At 35.8% G+C, this 19,538-nt stretch overlaps 1 protein-coding gene across 2 annotated transcripts in view; it reads right to left on the reverse strand.

The window, feature by feature from the left end:
- ZNF385B (zinc finger protein 385B) overlaps positions 1-19,538 on the reverse strand; it is a gene marked incomplete at its 3' end in the record, with an annotated part of 225,654 nt that overhangs the window by 15,462 nt on the left and 190,654 nt on the right. For both annotated transcript variants that reach the window (XM_081318302.1, XM_081318303.1), the window contains one exon: positions 10,811-10,973. In XM_081318302.1, coding sequence (XP_081174428.1) covers positions 10,811-10,973 — 163 coding nt within the window. The remainder of the gene's footprint in view (positions 1-10,810; positions 10,974-19,538) is intronic.

Below are 19,538 nucleotides of genomic sequence, written 5' to 3' on the forward strand. Positions count from 1 at the left end.
GTAGTACTGTAGAAAGGCATACTATAACAAGCTTTAGTTTACCTTTACCTTTGGTGCTATGCTAAAGACTCCTGATTAATGCTTAAAAGGTAAAGGTAAAGATTCCCCCGCACATGCGTGCTAGTTGTTTCCGACTCTAGGGGCTGGTGCTCATCTCCGTTTCATAGCCGAAGAGCCAGTGTTTGACCGAGGACGTCTCCGTGGTCATGTGGCCGGCATGACTAGACGCCAAAGGCGCATGGAACGCTGTTACCTTCCCACCGTAGTGGTCCCTATTTTTCTACTTGCATTTTTATGTGCTTTCGAACTGCTAGGTTGGCAGAAGCTGGGATGAGTAACAGGCGCTCACTCTGTTACACGGCACTTGGGATTCGACCCGCCAAACTGCCGACCTTCTGATCGACAAGCTCAGCGTCCTAACCCACTGAGCCACCGCGTCCCTATTGATTAATGCTTATGGGTGTGCAAAACTACAAACCATTTCAAGCATCTAACATGGCTGATGCCCAAACTGAAACATGTAAGTTTGTTCTGGATATGGAACAAAATGAGCCTTTTTCTGGATATAGATAAAATATTGTTTTTCTGAGCTTTTTGAAGCTTAGTTGTTTGAAGCTCAGAAGGAATGGGAAGAAGTCACAACTATTGGCAATGGAAGCTGAGAAGAAGAAAGGTTTGGAAGATAAGGGAGCATGTCAATGTGATACGCCATGATAGGATACTGGCAGTGGTGGCCAACGGAAGGAGGAAGTATGGAAAAGAAGGCTTTAGGAATATTGGCTCTGCCACTCTGGGAGCTGTTAAGATAGAAGAGGAGAATAAAAATGATGCACACCAGTCTTGACCTACTCATCTAGTAAAATCATTCTGAGCTTCCTTTTTGCTTGTTTTGTTTTGTGTTTTTCAGCTAAAACCGGGAACAATAGTAACAAAAATGCTCTGGGTCGATAACCACAAGAACAAACCTGGCACAGCACCTTTTCTCTTGGAAAAGAGAATCTTTGCTGATGATTATATTAGACTGGGAGATCAAAATCAGAGTATATGTTGCAATGACAAAATTAACATGACTGTATATCCATAATAAAAGCTTCATCAACTGAAGCAGGAATGGCTTCCTTACAGGCAACACAGTATAGAGAAAGACAGATTTAGACATTTGGAATATGGTTTTTAAGAAATAAACAGACGCCAACAACAATAATTAATGTTCACTGTAAGGCATAAATATGCAAATTGTGGTTAGTAAAAACTAACTAGGTTAACCTAGTAATAATTAATTTGTTCCATTTTTCATTATCTTTTATATTCTATTATTTAAGAATAAAATATTTTTTTAATGTTCTGGGTTTTGTTTTTGTTGAATAGAAATATTCACAGAGTTTACAGAACACATTTTAGTTCTGGGATGAAAACCAAACACATTTTCCATTTTTGTCTACATTCTTAGCTTACAGCAAACATATTTTAGCAGGATATGCAAATACACTCTCAGTGGTGGAATCCAATTAATTAAGCTTGATAGTGCCAGGGACAATGATCTTACAGGTATATCTGCTATATATGTAACAGATTGGTATTTTCCACTACAGCAGTAAATGAAAATGGGACTACTCTCTGCAAGTTGGACTCTTTCATACTTGTACTTTACAGTCTGTACTATAAGAAGAAGCAGAGGCACAGAGTGGGATTGCTCTTAATAAGGCCGGTGCACGGAGTGAGCAATGCACCTGCGTCTTCTTGAGAACAATCCTGCTCTGCGCCTCAGCTTTCTTCTTTTTGGACGGAGAGGAGAAACTCAAGCAGCTGCTGCCACTTGAGTGGGGAGGACAACAAGGAGAAGAGCTGTCAGGATTTGTGCCGCCGGCCAGTCAGGCAAGGAGTACGTCGGGCAGAGTGGCTGGCTGGCTGGCTGGGGAAGGGAGGGGAGATTGTGACTGCTCAGGTAGCTGTTGCCGCTACCGCCACCAGCAGCCTGGATGCAGGTGCAAGGGGACTTGCCCCACAATGCCTCCCCGCTCAGTTGAAGGCTTTGTTCCTGCCCTCAAACTAAGGCCGACTCACGCAAGCGAGCAGCACACCCGGGGCACGGATGGCATTGTTTCCTGCACCCAGCCGATTCCAATTCCATGCCTTGCCCCATAGGCATGCAAACAAAGCAAACACTCGCCTGCGCAGAATGGAAGCTTCTGGGGCCATGATTCTTTTGCAGAGAATTTTTATTTGAACTTGCGCGATATTACGCCACCTGGGAGCTTCCATTGTGGGCACAAAAAGCATTTCCAAGCCAACTCTCCTCTCCCTCAAAGGGAAAGAAACCGTGGCAGAGAGGAGACAGATTTTGCAAGGTAAGTGAGTCCGGTGTGGCAGGAAGGGAGGGCGAAGCAGTTGTGGAGAGCAGGGGAGGGGGAAATTGGGTGAATGTTGCAAAGCCTCTGAGATAGTTCGTAAGGGCAAACGACTGCTGTGGTGCTGCAATATTCATAATTTTGGGACGTGCTCGTAAACACTAGCGTACCTTTGAACAAGCGTTAAGTTGAAAGCTCGTAACTTGGGGATTACCTGTAGTCACTACATCTAATCTTATTACTTGTATTACAGTACAGCAAAACTTAGATCACAACTATCATTAATACTAACACACTTATAAAGGAATAGTAGTATTCTAAATTATCTGTAGATAAAGTCTACTATTCAGAACTATGTTTTAACTCCCTTTACTCTTGTATGAAGGATCAGCCCAATAAAACTTGTGATGAAAAACTGGTAGCCCTGGAAATTCTAATATTGCAGCACTAGAAAAAGGTTCTGAGCAACGACATAGCCAATGTTTCCTGGCCATGGGAGATTATTTGTAAAGGGTCTTACACAATACTCAAAGATGAATAGAAGTTTATTTTTAAAAAGTATGCAGCAGACTGCTTGAAATAATAAATTTAATTTTGCCCAAAGTTCCAAGAAAAAGGGGGAAATATTAACTTTTTCCCCAATTCTTAATAAAAATGTTTATTTACACTGAAATCTTAAATAAATAAAGCCATATTTAGCTGTAGGCAGTGTTTAAGGAAATCTGTTGTCCCTTATACTGTTGAAAACTTTGACTATTTTATTAATAATTTACCTTCATACACTGATTAAGCAGATAAGGCTCAATTTTTTTAATAGAAGTCACAAATATCGCAATAAATACTAAAACTCTCCCAAATGCAAGCCTATTTGCATTGAATTGTATCCCTTCTGCAAATATGCAATATGCTGGTATTTTTCTTTGATACCATTGACCAGAGACTACAAATTATGTGTATGTAAGAGTCCAACTTGCAGAGAGTACCCATTTTAAAATCAAACAGAACTTCTTTTATTTCAAAGGAAAACTAAAACGATTGTAAAAAACCCTCAAGATTGCAGTTTATAAATACAGGAAGAAATAGCAGGTTCATGGCAACTTTCTGTGCTGTATACTTCTCATTCTTGAAAATGTTGGCAAATCTAATCAGCAAGTAGGTGGAAGAGTTTTAGATGACATGTCACTGGATCTCATATACTAAAATACTTTATGTGGCAAGACATGCTTCTTGAAAAGTACAAACCCTTCTATAATCTGATTTGAAAATGCCTGAAAGGCCAATTACATCCTTTTCTCTCATTTTGTCCTCTGAATACAGCACACTTATGCAAAGATTCACATTTGACTGAATCTAAATTCTCCACCTTACTTGTTAAGATTATTTTCTTAAGCAACAGTATGGCTCAATGTAAATCTTTATCTTAGACCGATTTTCTTCTCCCTTAGCTTTAAGCTAAATCCTGCAGGAATAACACCCACTCAAGCCATTCAAGGGACTGACTTGTCATTTCATGTGTCCTCTTTGATAGTTACTCTTACTCCCTGAGAAAACTCCTTGTTGGGTGAATCTGCTTTGTGTTTTGAGTGACAAGTGAGTATGAGGCTGACAGTGAGTATGGGAAGTCCAAAGAAATCATTCTGTAAGAATAGTCAAAGATTACCGGTAAGTTTTTTTTTTAATTTTAGGAACCTTAGGTATTAGTTTAGTTTGTTAATTTTTTTAAAAAAAAGGTAACTGAGCATTTCTAACTCCAGTAGCTGAATTTTTTTTAAATAAATATGAGAATGGAAAATTTAGTCTTTTTACCTAGTCCTAGGAAGTCCCATATTTGTACACTACTAGACTGTTAGATACACACACCTGATTTTTCAGGAAGGAAAAATAAAAGCTCTGGAAAGGGGGATGTCCTTCTCTAATTGATACTCCCCAACCTTAAATTCTCATATGTACAAGGTTCAGTAATTCTTAAAAACAGCATAAAGTGGCCTCAGAAATATTTAAGAAAACTAAGTGGTCAATTTGGAAGTGCAGCTAGCCCTGCTGATTTATCCAAACATGTAATTAATGCTTGATGAGCTTTAGCTATTGCTTGAAAGGGGAGGGAAAATGAAGAGAGAGGAATGGACTACGGCTCAAGTGACCATGCTGGCTGGGGAATTCTGGGAATCACACATTTTAAAGTTGCCAAAGTTGAGAAACATTGAATGAAAATATCAGACGACTAGTAAAGGGTGCTCCACCCAGAGAAAGAGAGGAACATGAGAATGAAACTCCAAGTAAATTTACCATGATTTTGTTTAACATAAGATGGGGCAGTGAGAAACTGGGATAGGCTTTCAAGATTCTGTTATTCTACCTTATTACAATAAAAACAGTTTTGGAATTCCTGCCATGCTTATTTCTTGGTCTAGTTCAAAGAGTTGTCACTACCCAAGAGAGAATAGCTTCTAGCACATTAAATCATAGAAAGAGAGGTGAGATAAGAATTTGAACTTTGATTTCACTGTAGATGGAGTTTCTGTTTGTTATACTGCAATAAATGGAGTTCTTTCTTAATAGGTTTGTAGCTTTTGATCATAGCATCTACTTCTCATAATTTTTTGTTTCATTAAAAGGCTGTTTATCTGTTTCTATTCCAGCTTGCAGAAAGAAACCTGACAACAGGAGAGCACTAGTATTCTCCTACATGTAATTCTCTAAAACAGATATGGAAAAATAAAGTGCCTTTGATACTGGAGAATATCTAGCCTTGATGATAAATAACCATCAACAACTTTAGAAATTTACTGAATTATCCTTTTAAAACTCTTCTGAATCCTTTAAAGATGCAATCATTTTACCTCACACAATGAAGTCCCTTATTTAACTAGCTTCTGTGTGAAGAAACCTGAGTGCAACTGCTGCAGCTGATACCACATTTTGTGGTAATAAATTCCATACCTGTAATCTACGTTAAATATTTAAAAATGTAAAAGAAAGTGATACAATGTAAAAAGTGTTGGATTACTCACACTTTTTATACCACTTTTTGTGGGTATAAAAGCATACCTGTGTTCAGAAGTAAATCTAAAATACAGTTTGGCTTTTCAAAATTGCTCCAAACTAGGTGGTTTGATCTTTTTTGAGAAAATGGGAGAATACACATTGCTTCCTATTATATTGACTTTTCAACTCTGAGATTTACTTCACGAATTATGTACCTAACACCCAAGAGACATTTCTGCATAAAAATTAGTATGCCAGAAGAAAGTGCTTTCTGTTATATATAAACATTCTAAGACATTCAGATGTATATTTTGTTTGAGAAATGCATGATAGATAGCAATATGTGCCACAGGTTATCTTATCTTTATTTATTTGGAAAAGAAATAAGGTGGAACTCTTATTACATTTTAATTATAAAAGCAAGGATGCTAAATATCTAAATAATAAATACATTTTCTTAAAAAAATAACATGATCTAGGATTAGAATCAAAGGAAATACTTAGGAATTGTGAAACCATAAATACTGTGGAACGGTTCCCCAAATACTACAGAGCCTGGGAAATGAAAAAATTAGGAATAAATGCTGGAATTTCACAACTAAACTCCTGTTGACACCAGAGGGAATAAACCATATGCTGAGTGGCTCACAGGGAGCAAAAGACTCTACATTTGTATTCTGAAATGCATCTCTACAGCTCTTTTATGTAATTCAAAATATATTCACTCATTCTCTTATCCTCTGTATTGCAAAGAAAAATACAAAAATGTGAGATTCAAATCTGCAGTCCCTTTATTTTGAAGAATATTTGTTTCAATTTAGAATGTATAATCAAAGGATCCCCCATTCATATTTAATAAGTGAATAATACATTTCACCTTCATGCTGCCTGAATAGTTAGTTAGGCACTCATTTTGTTTGAATCTGAGGTGCTCCCATGTTTAATTCAAATTATTTTATGCTGAGAGGATTTGCAAAATCTATGAGTTCTATCACATAAGGACAATTTCATGTATTAGGATTGATATACTATCATCATCAGTCATTAGTGCTTTTCTTTTAATCTTTAAGTCAGTCTTTTAGTGACTGCCTTGATTAGTCCCTGAAATTTTTTGGGCAAGGTTTTTTGGAACTCTCCTGGTTTCTAGCCTGGTACTTTAACAACTGCACCAAACCGGCTCTCCACTTATGCTTTGTTGTTCTTAGTTGCGAAGTTGTGTCTGACCCACCACGATTCCTCCAGGTCTTCCTGTCCTCTACCATCTTCTGGAGTCCCTTTAAGCTCACGCCTACTGCTTCAGTGACTCCATCCAGCCACCTCATTCTCTGTCGTCCACTTCTTCTCTTGCCCTCAATCTTTCCCACCATTAGGCTCTTCTCCAGTGAGTCCTTCCTTCTCATTAGGTGGCCAAAGTATTTGAGTTTCAACTTCAGGATCTGGCCTTCTAAAGAGTAGTCAGGGTTGATCTCCTCTAGGACTGACCGGTTTGATCGCCTTGCACTCCAAGGGACTCGCAGGAGTCTTCTCCAGCACTGTAGTTCAAAGGTCTCAATTCTTTGGTGCTCAGCTTTTCTTATGGTCCAACTTTCACAGCCATACAACTGGGACAACCATGGCCTTGACTATACGCACTTTTGTTGGGAGGGTGATATCCCTGCTTTTTAGTATGCTGACTAGATTTGCCATAGCTTTCCTCCCCAGGAGCAAGCGTCTTTTAATTTCTTGGCTGCAGTCCCCATCTGCGGTGATCTTGGAACTTATTTATTTATTTATTTATTTATTTTAATTCCATTTATATCCCGCCCTTCTCCGAAGACTCAGGGCGGCTTACAAGCTTAGCAGTAGCCTTCATTCTATGTATATACCTGCTTATTAGGGCTTTCACTATGCTTTGGAGAGGTATAAATTGAGGTCAAATTTTAAGTTGTTTTATTTTAGTGAGGCAAATCTTCTTTCTATCAACATTTCCTGCAAATCTTCTTGCTATCAACTTTTCCTGCCCAATGTCTCTTTTTGCTCTTATGAGTTTATATTTAAACATTTACCTTATAAAAAGCAGTAGTTGAACTTATAACACATTATCTTTATATCAACAGTTTTTCAAATTTTGGGTTTGAAAAATGAAAAAAAGATTTCACTAATTCACAAGCATGTTTGCTACAAACTTTAATCAAACACTTTGCCCTTCAGATGTGCACGGACTTTTGCCTTCATACTTTAATCATGCCTTTACAAGGCACCTTGTAAAGGCATTAAATGGAGGGTTCTTGAGCTCAACTTCACAAACAAGGTGTAGGACGAATCAGAACATGTATAGTTTATTCAGAAAACAAAGTAGCTGACACATTGGCAGGGAATAATTCTAAAATAAATCTGGTTTAAGTTCCCCTACACCATAAAGAATATTGGGAAGACTTGGATTTGTCACTATTTATCAGCTAATTTATTTTGCGGGATTGTTATACAATTAAAATATAAAATATTTACATTTATATCTCTTGAGCCTTGTTATTTTGTAATCTGTATTTCATGGGAAAGGGAAAGGAGAGGGAATTATGTTCCATGAATAGGTACAGTACTCCTCGCCTTACATCCATTCATTCAGTAACCGTTAAAAAAATAGATGTGTGATTGGCCTCCAATGTTTTGGCCATTGCAGCACCCTCCCTTGGCCTCCCTCAACTCACATGTGTCCTGTGCTAGGCCTCCCAAGTCTTCCCATATCCCCTCCCCACTCCTTATGTTGAGTTCTTTATTTATGACCAAAATCTTTGGCAAGTAATGGTGTGAGAATATATATATCGAAATTAGAGCAGTAAAGCCATTAAATCAGCCACCATACCAGGTGCTAGTATAGGACAGTAGGGCATCTTGTATTTTTCTTAACAAGGATAGCAGCCTGGAAATAAATTAATGGGAGGCTTAATTTGGTAGTTAATAGTATCCTTTATTTTTTCAGAGTTGGTAACTTGATAAATTTCATGGGCTTTTTTGTTTAGCTGTTTTATTATTTCATTGAAACTCTTTCTGATGTTCCTTTAGCTATTTCTGTTCTTTATTTTATTCTGTTCTTTATTTCTGTTCTTCTTTTACTTCTCCAGTACAACTTGTGTGGTATTTCTTATTTTTTATTCTACATCCAGCACTGATAAAAACCAAAAATATTCCTTCTTTCTCCTCATTTATATTCATATTTTTTATTGCTGACACATTATTTTCATTACTATCCTTTATTTGCCTATTTAGAAATAAAGCCCATAGGGTGGAAAGCTACAATTTTACCATACACAAGAGATAATATATACTGCTAGTAAAAAAAATTAGATGCTCAAAATGATTTCAGTTGTATCATTAATATAATACTGTATATGTTACCTCCAGACTTTTTTCATTCAGGTTTTATTGCTTAACAATTCTCTTCAAATTATACTGTATTATTTGTAATATTCCCGTCCCATCAGTGAAAATACAGTTTGATTTCTATCATCTTTCTGTCTAAAGGCAAATGTATTTGACTTGTGCTTGTAACATCACAGTGTTATCTTTAGTTCTATCTTTAGGCCAAAAATGCGATAATTCCTGCAGTTATTGCTAAAGGATGGCTATGAGGAGCCAGTGCAAGCAAACACCTGGCTGAGTTCTCTAAACTGAGTTCTACTTCTCAGACAAGAACAAACACCTTGGTCAGTAGTACAGATGGAAGAAGGTTTACTTGCCAACCTGGTCAGTTCCTCTTTGTAGAATGGGGATGGGTGTCTTTGCATCAGGTTACCCTGGCAGCTTTTACCCATCAGGAGAATTTCCTACTGGTTGTGGTTAAATGGATATAAGCTTCAGTATACATATCTGATTATTCTCAGCTTACATAATTTGTATATGACTTTAGGCCTGAAATAATTTGTAATAGTTATTAACTCTTCTTGTAAGCTAAATTTATATTTTGTAGGTGTATGTGTATATTTATGTGCACACACACACATCTATAGAGCAAGCGTTTACAAGTGGTGGACTACCTGCAGACTTCAATTGCTCAATTATCGAAAAGTGGCTACTCAATATCCTTCCACTGCAGTTTAAATCCCAAAATAGGCCATTCATATTTAAAAAATAAATATATAGAAGAAAGGTCTAAATCTCTTTAAAGAAAAAAGTATGTATATATAATCCTTTTAACCTATGGTGATAAAATCCACTTCAGGTTATTTGTGATTCAGCTATTGATCCTGATATACCTGTTGATATCTATAGCACTATTTCTAAGGTGCTTCATTATTCCTTTAGATTACATTTATACATTTACTAAGATAAAGGTTAAGAATATGTTTGGTAATATCCACCATTCAAAATAAATTTAAAATCCATTGCATTCCCCACCCCACCCCCGCGTGTGGAGCTAATTATATTTTCATGCTTAGTTTTATAAAGAACTGTAATATTGCAGGTGATGCTTGAACTTTACCATGGATTACAGAATTATACAGAAAGAGCATTCCACTAATTATTAAGCGAAATACAGGAGATATGGGCTTCCTAAAATAGAGAACACAGCCTTTTTTTTTTACTAGTCCTCTTAACTTTGATCCTGCTTGCCAACTGTGGGGAAGCTCAATTATACCCATTGCTTTTGCTAACTAATTAGGAGGAAGGGAGGATCCTTTAGTTTTTGACAATAGTAGAACCTAAAAGTAGGAAAAGAATTGAAGGTAAACATATCCTACTCATTGCAGTTTTGTAAGCAGCCCTTTTTAAGGGTCAATATTTATAGATTGGAGACAGCAGGTTTGATCTTTGATATTATATCAAGACTGTGGAATTAAGATACGATGTGAATTATTGCGATAGGTAATATACTGCAGGTTACATAAGCATTAATTCCTACTTTGGGGAAAAATGGATCCTATTCACCTCTGCCTATGTAAATTAAACTATGCTATTTTTAATAATTAGTCCAAGATGAGACATGTATTACCTACCAATGGCATAATAAAACAACTGATATTTATAGGTAGCAAAGAGAATGCGCTTGGGGCCATTTAAAAGCAAATAGCATCACACTGAGGGCCAGTGGAAAATAGAATAGTATACAATCTCTCTTCCTTTATTCATTTGAGAGCTATCATTGGAGGCAACTTTTAACACAGATAGCTGAATCACTCTATCTGCATCTCTCCATTAGATCTGCTGTCAGCAATTGCCAGTCACTGGTCATTGACTAAAAGTTTAATATATATTCAATGGGGAATCAGGAAGAGCAAATGAAGCTTCATAGGGAATCTAACCTACCAGTTTTAACAATCACTTTTCATTTCAGAATGGAGAGTCTTTTTTTTATTACAAATTTAGTTTTTTTAACTATAATTTTACTACAGTTTTACTACAAATATTGGCACTGAAATAGGCAGAGAGCATGTAGACAAAAATCTCACATAAATCAAGAAGGAGAAGCAAAGAATGTATAGAATGAAAATTTCATTGACCTGATTTGTTAGAGATGTTGGCCGGGACCGGCGTAGCAGAGCCGTTCAAGTTAGCCATTGCGTTGTTCTTGGAAGCACTTGCTTTTGGTCTAGTTTTCGTTGCTTCTAGTGCTTTGACTTTCTTGGCATGTTTACTTCCTTTGTAGTGGGCCTCAGCCTGGCTCTACAAAGGAGAACAAATCAGGCTCAACATTCATACTTGGTATCACTCACAGATGAAAAGGTTGAAAAAGAAAAGTTATACAACTTCCAAAAAGAGGCACTACATTCTTTTGCCTAAGAAAAGTTAGTAGTGCTTCATTATTAATATTGTTGCAGGATTTCACAAGACATTTTTCTGACTTTAACTGAGATCTTATTGAAGAGCATACATTTTCATGGATTACAGCAAAAGGATCAAGCTCCTTATTAGTTATTTTACTTATATTCTACTACAGTTTTAATCCATCGCAGGAAATTAAATGAATCAGATTTGGAAATTAGATATTTATCTCACTATTAAGGGCCCAATTTTATCCACAATTAGAATACAATTCTATTGAAACTACTATGAGTTTGCATTAAGGTTATATAGCATTTGTATCCGCCTTTATGAAAGCATACTTGTTTGTTTATGATGGTCTGTGCCTATTACTAGTCCTGTACAGGACTGCATAACTTGGTGAATATATTATACCAGGCATTTTTGTGGCCTATGTATATGGCAACTCCATTTTCCTGCTCTGCAGCCACCCAGGTTTTATAATTCCAGGCTTATAGTGAAAAAGGGAGCCTCATTGAGCCTCTGGGACTTTAGCCTAAATGGTCAACAAACTCTAGTCAGCTTGGTAGCATATAATGAAATCTATATAGTTACAGCATAAGCAAGCATATTCAGTTTTACGGAGACAGAGCATTTATTATAAAGGAGCAATTCCTTATGACCTAAAAGTTCTAATGGAAGACGTTCACATTTGAAACAACTGAAGAAATGTTTTTCACTTGTCCCACAGAAATAGATCTTTCTCTAAAATAAATATGAGGGCTGGGATCAGAAAGAAGAATCAATGTAAAATCACAAAATGAGTAAGTATAATAAAGCTATACGCATGAAGACTTTCTGTGTTACACTTTTTCTGTGTAGGTGTATATGGAGTTACCCTGCAATAAGATGGCAGCCAAAAATTTTCAACAAATATATGGAATTGTAGTATAAATTAAATGTATGAGTATTTGTCAATTTTTTTAAAAACCAATCCCCTCTCTAAAGGTACATCATCTCTGAATATATATGCAGAATGATTATTAATGAGGGTATCCAAGGCCGTCTTAACAACTAAAACAGCGCCACAATATTGGGGAAACCATTTTTCTGTATTTAATAATAAAAGTCCTAGAAACTTAGGCCTGTGGAAGAGAATGTATCCGTTACTATAACAGATTTATTTCTGAGATATTTTTTTATGTGAGCAAAGAATTAATCTACATATTTTTTTAAAAAAATTGAAAATTAAATAGCATGGTACAGTATACATATACATTTAAAATAACAGAACACATATGCCTTCATTGAACTGTAGATATCAACTATATATTAATAGCTAATATCAGAAGCAAGTGTAATTTTGCACATAGGGCAGGATACCTGTCTTTAAACAAAATAAAAATCCCATTCATTTCAATAATTTTTCCTCTGTATGGAAATGAAAAGAAAAAAGAAAAATATATATCATATTTATCATTAAAGTAGGACTAGACTTTGGTGGCACACATATAGAAACACAATGCACAAGGTATTAGTTGTATTGTGCAATCTGCTGCTAAGAATAATGTCATGGCTGACATGCATTAGGAATACCACCTTTTCAACTGCTTGTGTTAAATTGAAAGCAAGCCATTAAGCCAAGGATACAAGCTTTTCTAGGCGCCAAGGATACAAGCTTTTCTAGGCTCCAAACCCTTCAGGGTGCTGTTAACACTACGTTGCTATAGAAAGGGTGACTAAATTAGTTGAAGTGCAAGGAGGTGCCACAGAACAGTCACTCTGGGACATAATGTAATAAGGAAACCTGGCCACCTGGGTGTAAGTAAGTCAAACAGATGGAATGAAAAGGAAGATGCACATACTGTATACATTTGTGCTCAGTAACAATCCTTGCCACATGTAAATAACGTATCCACAGAATCAGTGCAAGTAAAACATCCATTAAGTTTCAGCAGTTAGATTAAGAAGCAAATAACACCAAACACATTTCCTGTTCTTAAAAGAAGAAAACACTGTATTTCTGTAGGACCAATCATGTTTTCTAAAAACTGCACAGAAAATAAAGTTAAAGTTATATTTATATACAAAAACACATAACAATTGATCACCAAAATATGGACCACAATAAAGATGGTTAAAACTGTTACAAGGTTTTCAGTTTTATCAGTATCATACAAAGGAGATGGGAAACTGCTTAATCAACTGGTGTTTAAGAACGAGTAATTCTAAACTTGTTTATCCAAAAGGAAATTCCTCTGAGTTCAGTAAGGCTGACTTTCTAGCAAGCAAATATTATAATTCTTTAATAAGAATTATATTAAATATAATGACATTATATTACATTACATTACATTACATTAAATATTAAGATTCTTTAATAAAGAATCTTTTGCCCAAACCATCTTTGAAGTATATAGTACTTAAAGTGCCACTAGATTATCCATATGTAGTATAGCTTTTACTCAATGGTGTGTAATAATATCTGCGGGATTGTTTATATAATAGAAAAAGACGCTTTATGCATCCACGTTTTCAAAAAAGTATTTTTTTCACTGAGTTTTTGGAAGTACATTAACAGCAATTGTACTAGCCTATTATATACGGTACTTATGTATTATATAATGCACTTGTATTTATAATTATTATAAAGTTACATACAACAATTTTCTGTTGTTCAAAAAGCAGATGACATGTAGGAGCAATAGTAAACTTGTCTATCCTTGCGATAGCAAGCTAGCTACTTGTTGACCAAGAATAGCTATGAAATCTTGAATTGCATAATAAAAATTACACTTAAGATGTTTCCAGTTGCTACTTTTATTATGCAATCATCCTGCATTGTTCATTAAATTACATACGATATACACTCAGACAACTCTGTCTTCCATTGGAATTAATTCTGCATTTCTCTAACATGTTTTTCCCCCATTGTTTTATTTCTATAAGGAGAAAACAGAATTGCTGCACATCCTTTGACTGGTAGCTATAGGAACCATTTGTCTGGAAGCTTTTCTAACTTGTCCCCCAGGCCCAGCTATTTTTTTTTTCTGTTCCTGCCATCACATTTCTGGGCACTGTTATTGCTTTTAGCTTTCTAAAGTAAAAAAAGATGATGTGCTCTGTGAATAGCATATGTAAACTGACTGTGTCAATAGATGTATCAGCAAAGAAAGAGAGGAGGTGGGAACAGACTGCTGTGAAATTATTTTCTCTCAAGAATTTTATAAAAATGAAAGCAGAAAGCAAAAAGTCCCCGAGTGCCTCTTTTTAACAACGTATTTTTTCTATTACTTCCTTTTCAAATGTCAAGGACACCTCACATAAAATAAATTGGAGTTCTCCTGGTTCATTCATTACCTATTAGAGAACAGAGCAATGTAGCATTATTAAAGGCGGCTTCAGAGCCACATGGGAAGCAATCCGAACTCTCCACTAATCAGTCAATAGTGGCCTTGGTCACTTTCTATTAAACCAGATCTGCTTGCACAAAACCTTGCCCTTGAAGCTGAGTCCTCACCTTATAACGTAGGGTCAACTGCAAGTGTCAACTGATTACTGTATGAATTTGAAGCCATGTCTGGTTATGCCCATAGATTCTATTCTTCTGTTCATTAGCCAGTAATTACTTGTCTGGGGAATTCCCAAACAGAGAGATCTAACATCACTAATCAAAATGTTGAATGAATTATTCTATGTTTTACTTCTGAAAAAAAAAATGATTGAAGAAGTGGTAGCTTAAGACAGGAAGGCTATAAAGGAATCTCCTGAACCCCTTGTAAACATCTATGCATAAAGCAATGTAATTGTAGAACAAATTCTCCATTTGGAATATTTGTTTTATCCAGACTTTTTTTGCATCTACATTTGCTTTGAGGGATTCTTGATTTCCACAATCCTATCTCCAGAGATGATGCAACTTCAGGAGACGTGGTTCTTTGGAAATTAAGCTTTGAGATACTCTGAGCACAGCTACTCATTACGGATGGGTAGCAGTGGTGGGATTCAGCCAGTTCTCACCACTTTGGCAGAACTGGTAGCTAATTTTTTGTTGCCCAGGCCCAAAATGGACTTCCGGAAGTGGCATCCACACAGAGAACTGGTTGTCACATATTTAAACCCTACCACTGATGGGTTGTGTAAACCATGTCTCACTGTTTTCACTATAACTTCATTCACAGAATAGCCTGCTCTACTGAAAAGATCCAAGGACAGAATAAAACAAAACTACAACATGATAAGCAGAGGTGAACCTAAGACAAAGGGTTACCCCCTGTAGAGATCATGTAAAAAGCCTTTCTGCTAATAATTGTGATGGGTGCAATCTTAATATTAAGCTACTGCTGACTTTGCTTCACTTCACTCAATTCTCATTTATTGTGCATGAAATCTATCCAAAGGACTCAAGCCCAAACATATTTAAAGCTAATTATAACCTCATTTACATAAAAACATAATACAATCCTATCAATGACTACTTACTGTATAAACAATTCTGTTAATTTTATTTGGGTTCTTTCCAAGAAAGGCATGTGTATAAATTGTTCTAGACATCCAACTGATAAAACACTTCAGTGCTATCTTTTTTAAAAAAGATAAGAAAATCTACATTACTATCTTTAAAGTGGAAACCATCATCTATCACAGAGGTCCCCAACCTTTTTGGGCACCAGGGACCGGTTCTGTGGAGAGAGGTTTTTCCGTGGACCGGAAAGTGCGTGGTTTTGTGTGCTGCCTGCATCCCCTGGATGGGGCTTTGCTTGTTTGTGCGGACCGGTTGCTGGCATGCCGCAGTCTGGTACTGGTCCATGGACTGGGGGTTGGGGACCCCCGATCTATCATATTTTCAAAGCATTCACAGACATTTTTTTAAAAAAATGGAATATAGAGATCAATCAAAATCAGACCATTATATGGATTCATTATTGTTGAAAATTGCACATTACTATCTACATACTATATACTACATAAGAAATACTGCTTCTTAGCATTATGGTTATGGTCTCTCATAGTAACTAGTAAGTTCAAATATAAGCTTCTCTTTTCTCTCTCCCTCCCTCTTTGTAATCCTTCTGTACAGACAGTCCTTGACTTATGACTACAATTGGGACCAAATGTCTGCCACTAAGTTATGAGGTCATTAAGTGAGTGGTGGCCAATTTTATTAAACAAATCCAGCTTCCCCCATTGACTTTGCTTGTCAGAAGCCACTGGGAAGGTTGCAAATGGCAATCATGTGACCCTGGGATGCTGCAACCTTAATTATATTCTCTATTTTTCTTTCTATTCTTCCAAGCAACCATATAGTATTTGCAGCCACTGAAAATTTACAGTGATCATATATTGGGTATTCTATAAATCAAGATAGCTCCTTAGTTGTGCGTATTTTACTGCAAGTTTATAAGCAACTGATTCATCTTTAAATTTTTAAAATACAATTACAAATGTAAAGGCATTTTTTTCTGAATGACAATAAATGCTTTAAAATGATTTTCAATGGAGCATAAGGAACCTAACTACTATTATTTTTTATTATGATTTTTAGTTATTTTTATTTGCTTCCTGAAATAACCCACTGTTTCTTTTACAGGTAGTCCTCATTTAGTGACCACAATTGGGACTGGTAACTCAGTCTTTAAAGGAAACAGTCATTAAGTGAAACTGCAGCTGAGCATATAATCTTACTTCAGCTTTCCTTTGCTTTATAGACCTGTGAAGAATGTAAATGCGAGGACAGGTCATAAAGTTACTTTTCCACCGTCACAACTGCAAATGGGTCACTAAACAAGGTAGTTGCTAAACAAGGATTACCCATATGTACAGATTTATTCAGGCATTATGGCTCAGCAGTTAAGGACATTGAGGTTGTCAGTTGGAGAACTGACAGCGCGGGTTCGAGATCCGAGCTCCTTGCAATGCGTGAGCTCCCATTACTTGCCCCAGCTCCTGCTCACCTAGCAATTCAAAAGCATGCAAATGCAATAAGATTAATAGGTACCAATTACAAAGTAAAAACTAATGTAAACTAAAAAGAAAAAAGAAAGGAATAGAAGGCACAGAAAAGAAAAAAATAGCAAAATGGGAAGAGAAGTAAAAAAAAATAAGAATATCATATAGAAAAGAAATATACAAAGAAATGCCTTTACTTTTCATCAAGACAAATATAAATAATTTTAACAACTTAGCACCTTTTCTTGTAACACAACAGAGAACTTCTTTTCATATCCTACCTATAAACAAATCCTGTCAAACAATTAATAATTTGTCATGCAGAAAACTGCCACATAAAATTTTGATCAATGGAAAAAATTATAATGGTCCTGCAGGCATAAAGAAATGAAAAACAGACATAAAAATTACCTTTTCTTGATTCTCACTTTGAAATGTTTCTTTGAACCCTAGTGTAACTTATTTTTTTTCACTAAACAATTTTCTTCCCTTCATCGCGCAATAAAACGGCACAGAGCAAATGTTTTACTTACAGCTGATACATAAATAGTGATATAGACTAGAGTTACTGTGCTTTTAGTAATACATTGCTCTGAAATCTATTCCCACCATTCAACGATGGAATCTTAATAAATATTATTGTGTATAAGCTTGGTGCTTGTCTTCCTCAGCTGTGACTACCCTCAATAATGACATGCAAATTAGCCAATTCCCACCCATTACTCTTGAAATATGCACAACATAAAATATCTGCCCATTATCCCTTTGATTAATCTGCCCTTTTAGCTTCATTCCATGGCTGAGATAAAGAAAGAACACACACTTGCAACTGAAAAAACAAATCAAAGCATGAAATTATGTACAAAAAGTAATCTATTTTCATAGCTATAAATATTTTAGATTTGCTCTTAATAAACAATAGGTTTTTTTTCTTTTCAAACTGGTTCATATGGAAAAAATTAAAACCTCTCAACTGTAAAATGTTATTTAAAGCCGAGTTGATCTAAATGAAAAAAATCATATTCAGAAAGTATGTGCTGACTGCATCATTATTATAAATGATTTGTTGTTTTGACTATAAAAGTGTAATGTGTACATATGAAACACAACAATCTGCAACTATTAGGGAGAGATTTGAAAAAGATTAATCCAGTTTCATTTTTGGACTAAATGAATAGGCCTCTAGTAGACTATGTAATCAATCAGTTAATCTAAACTATTGGCTAGATCAGAGTAGGTTTGAAATAATTTTGTTGTCCTCTACAGGGAAGGAAAATGCCAGAGTTGGAAAGAGGACAACATAGCAGGGAGATTTGACTTTAAACTATTGGCTAATATCATTATTGAATAATGACTATATGTTTGTTCACAATGATTCTAGCTGACAGACTAAAATTAATTTTGCAATTATTTATTCATGAGACTCAGTGTGGGTTTTTCCCTCTGAACTTAGTTAAAGGACAATGTTACAAATGCGTTGGACATTTTGGAATATTTGGAGCAACTTAATATAAAGCAAATCACTTTGATCTTCTTAGATGCAGAGGCGGCTTTTGACAATTTGAACTGGGCTTGTTTGTTCAAGGTTTTAGAAGATATAATGAAATTATTTTGTCATCTGCAAATACTGACATCCTGATCTTTAGTTCCAAAACTTCCAAAGTAATGGCAATACTGTGTATTTATAAATCCGATAGATGAGTGAATGAGTGAATGAATGAACTATTGCAACAATTTAGCAATATTCTATTTAAAAGAAGAACTTCAAACTTCTGTACTAGCAGAAGGGGTGTTCTCCAGAAATAAGCTTTAGGAGTGGACCTATCAGCTCCAGCCATCAATCATGTCTAATAGTCAGGAATGGTTGAAGATCCAACTGAATCAGTGAAGCATGATAGATTTCTTGCATCTACTCTATATGTGAAGAAAATAAAATGAGGATGTCCAGGAATAGCATAATTCTTTAACTGAGTACAGTACTTGCAGGACTATATTTTGAGGATAATGTCAAAAATGTTTGGAAAGAAATTCTGCATGTGATTTGATAATTGTGTACTTATGTATTATTGGGTGTATCTGTTTATATATGCCAACATTGTTTAAATGTTTAACATTACAATTTCATATAAGTCCAGCTATTTATTTGTGTATTTCTTTTGATCTGAGTACAAAAACTGGATTCCTTTCAGCATATTATGTCAATTTTGTTTTTCCTGCAGCTGTGAATCATCTTGTCTGAATCCCAAACTTAAAACGAATCTGAGGCTATTTGAATTCATCCAGAGGGCACCTCCTCTTTTGCTAGTGACCCTGCTTGTGCATGTACAAGCACACAGAGACAGCAGGAGGAACCCTCAAAGCAGCTATGTGAAGCCCAGAGGTCATGACTACTTTAATACTTTGATAAGCATACTTTGCTTCCGCCAGCACACTTTGCAAAACGTTCCTTCTGAATTTTTTATGCAAGCTTCTGCCAACCTAGCAGTTCGGAAGCACGTAAAAATGCAAGTAGAAAAATAGGGACCACTACGGTGGGAA

The sequence above is a fragment of the Vipera berus genome, assembly GCF_964194415.1.
Source record: "Vipera berus genome assembly, chromosome: 1".
NCBI classification, from domain to species: domain Eukaryota; kingdom Metazoa; phylum Chordata; class Lepidosauria; order Squamata; family Viperidae; genus Vipera; species Vipera berus.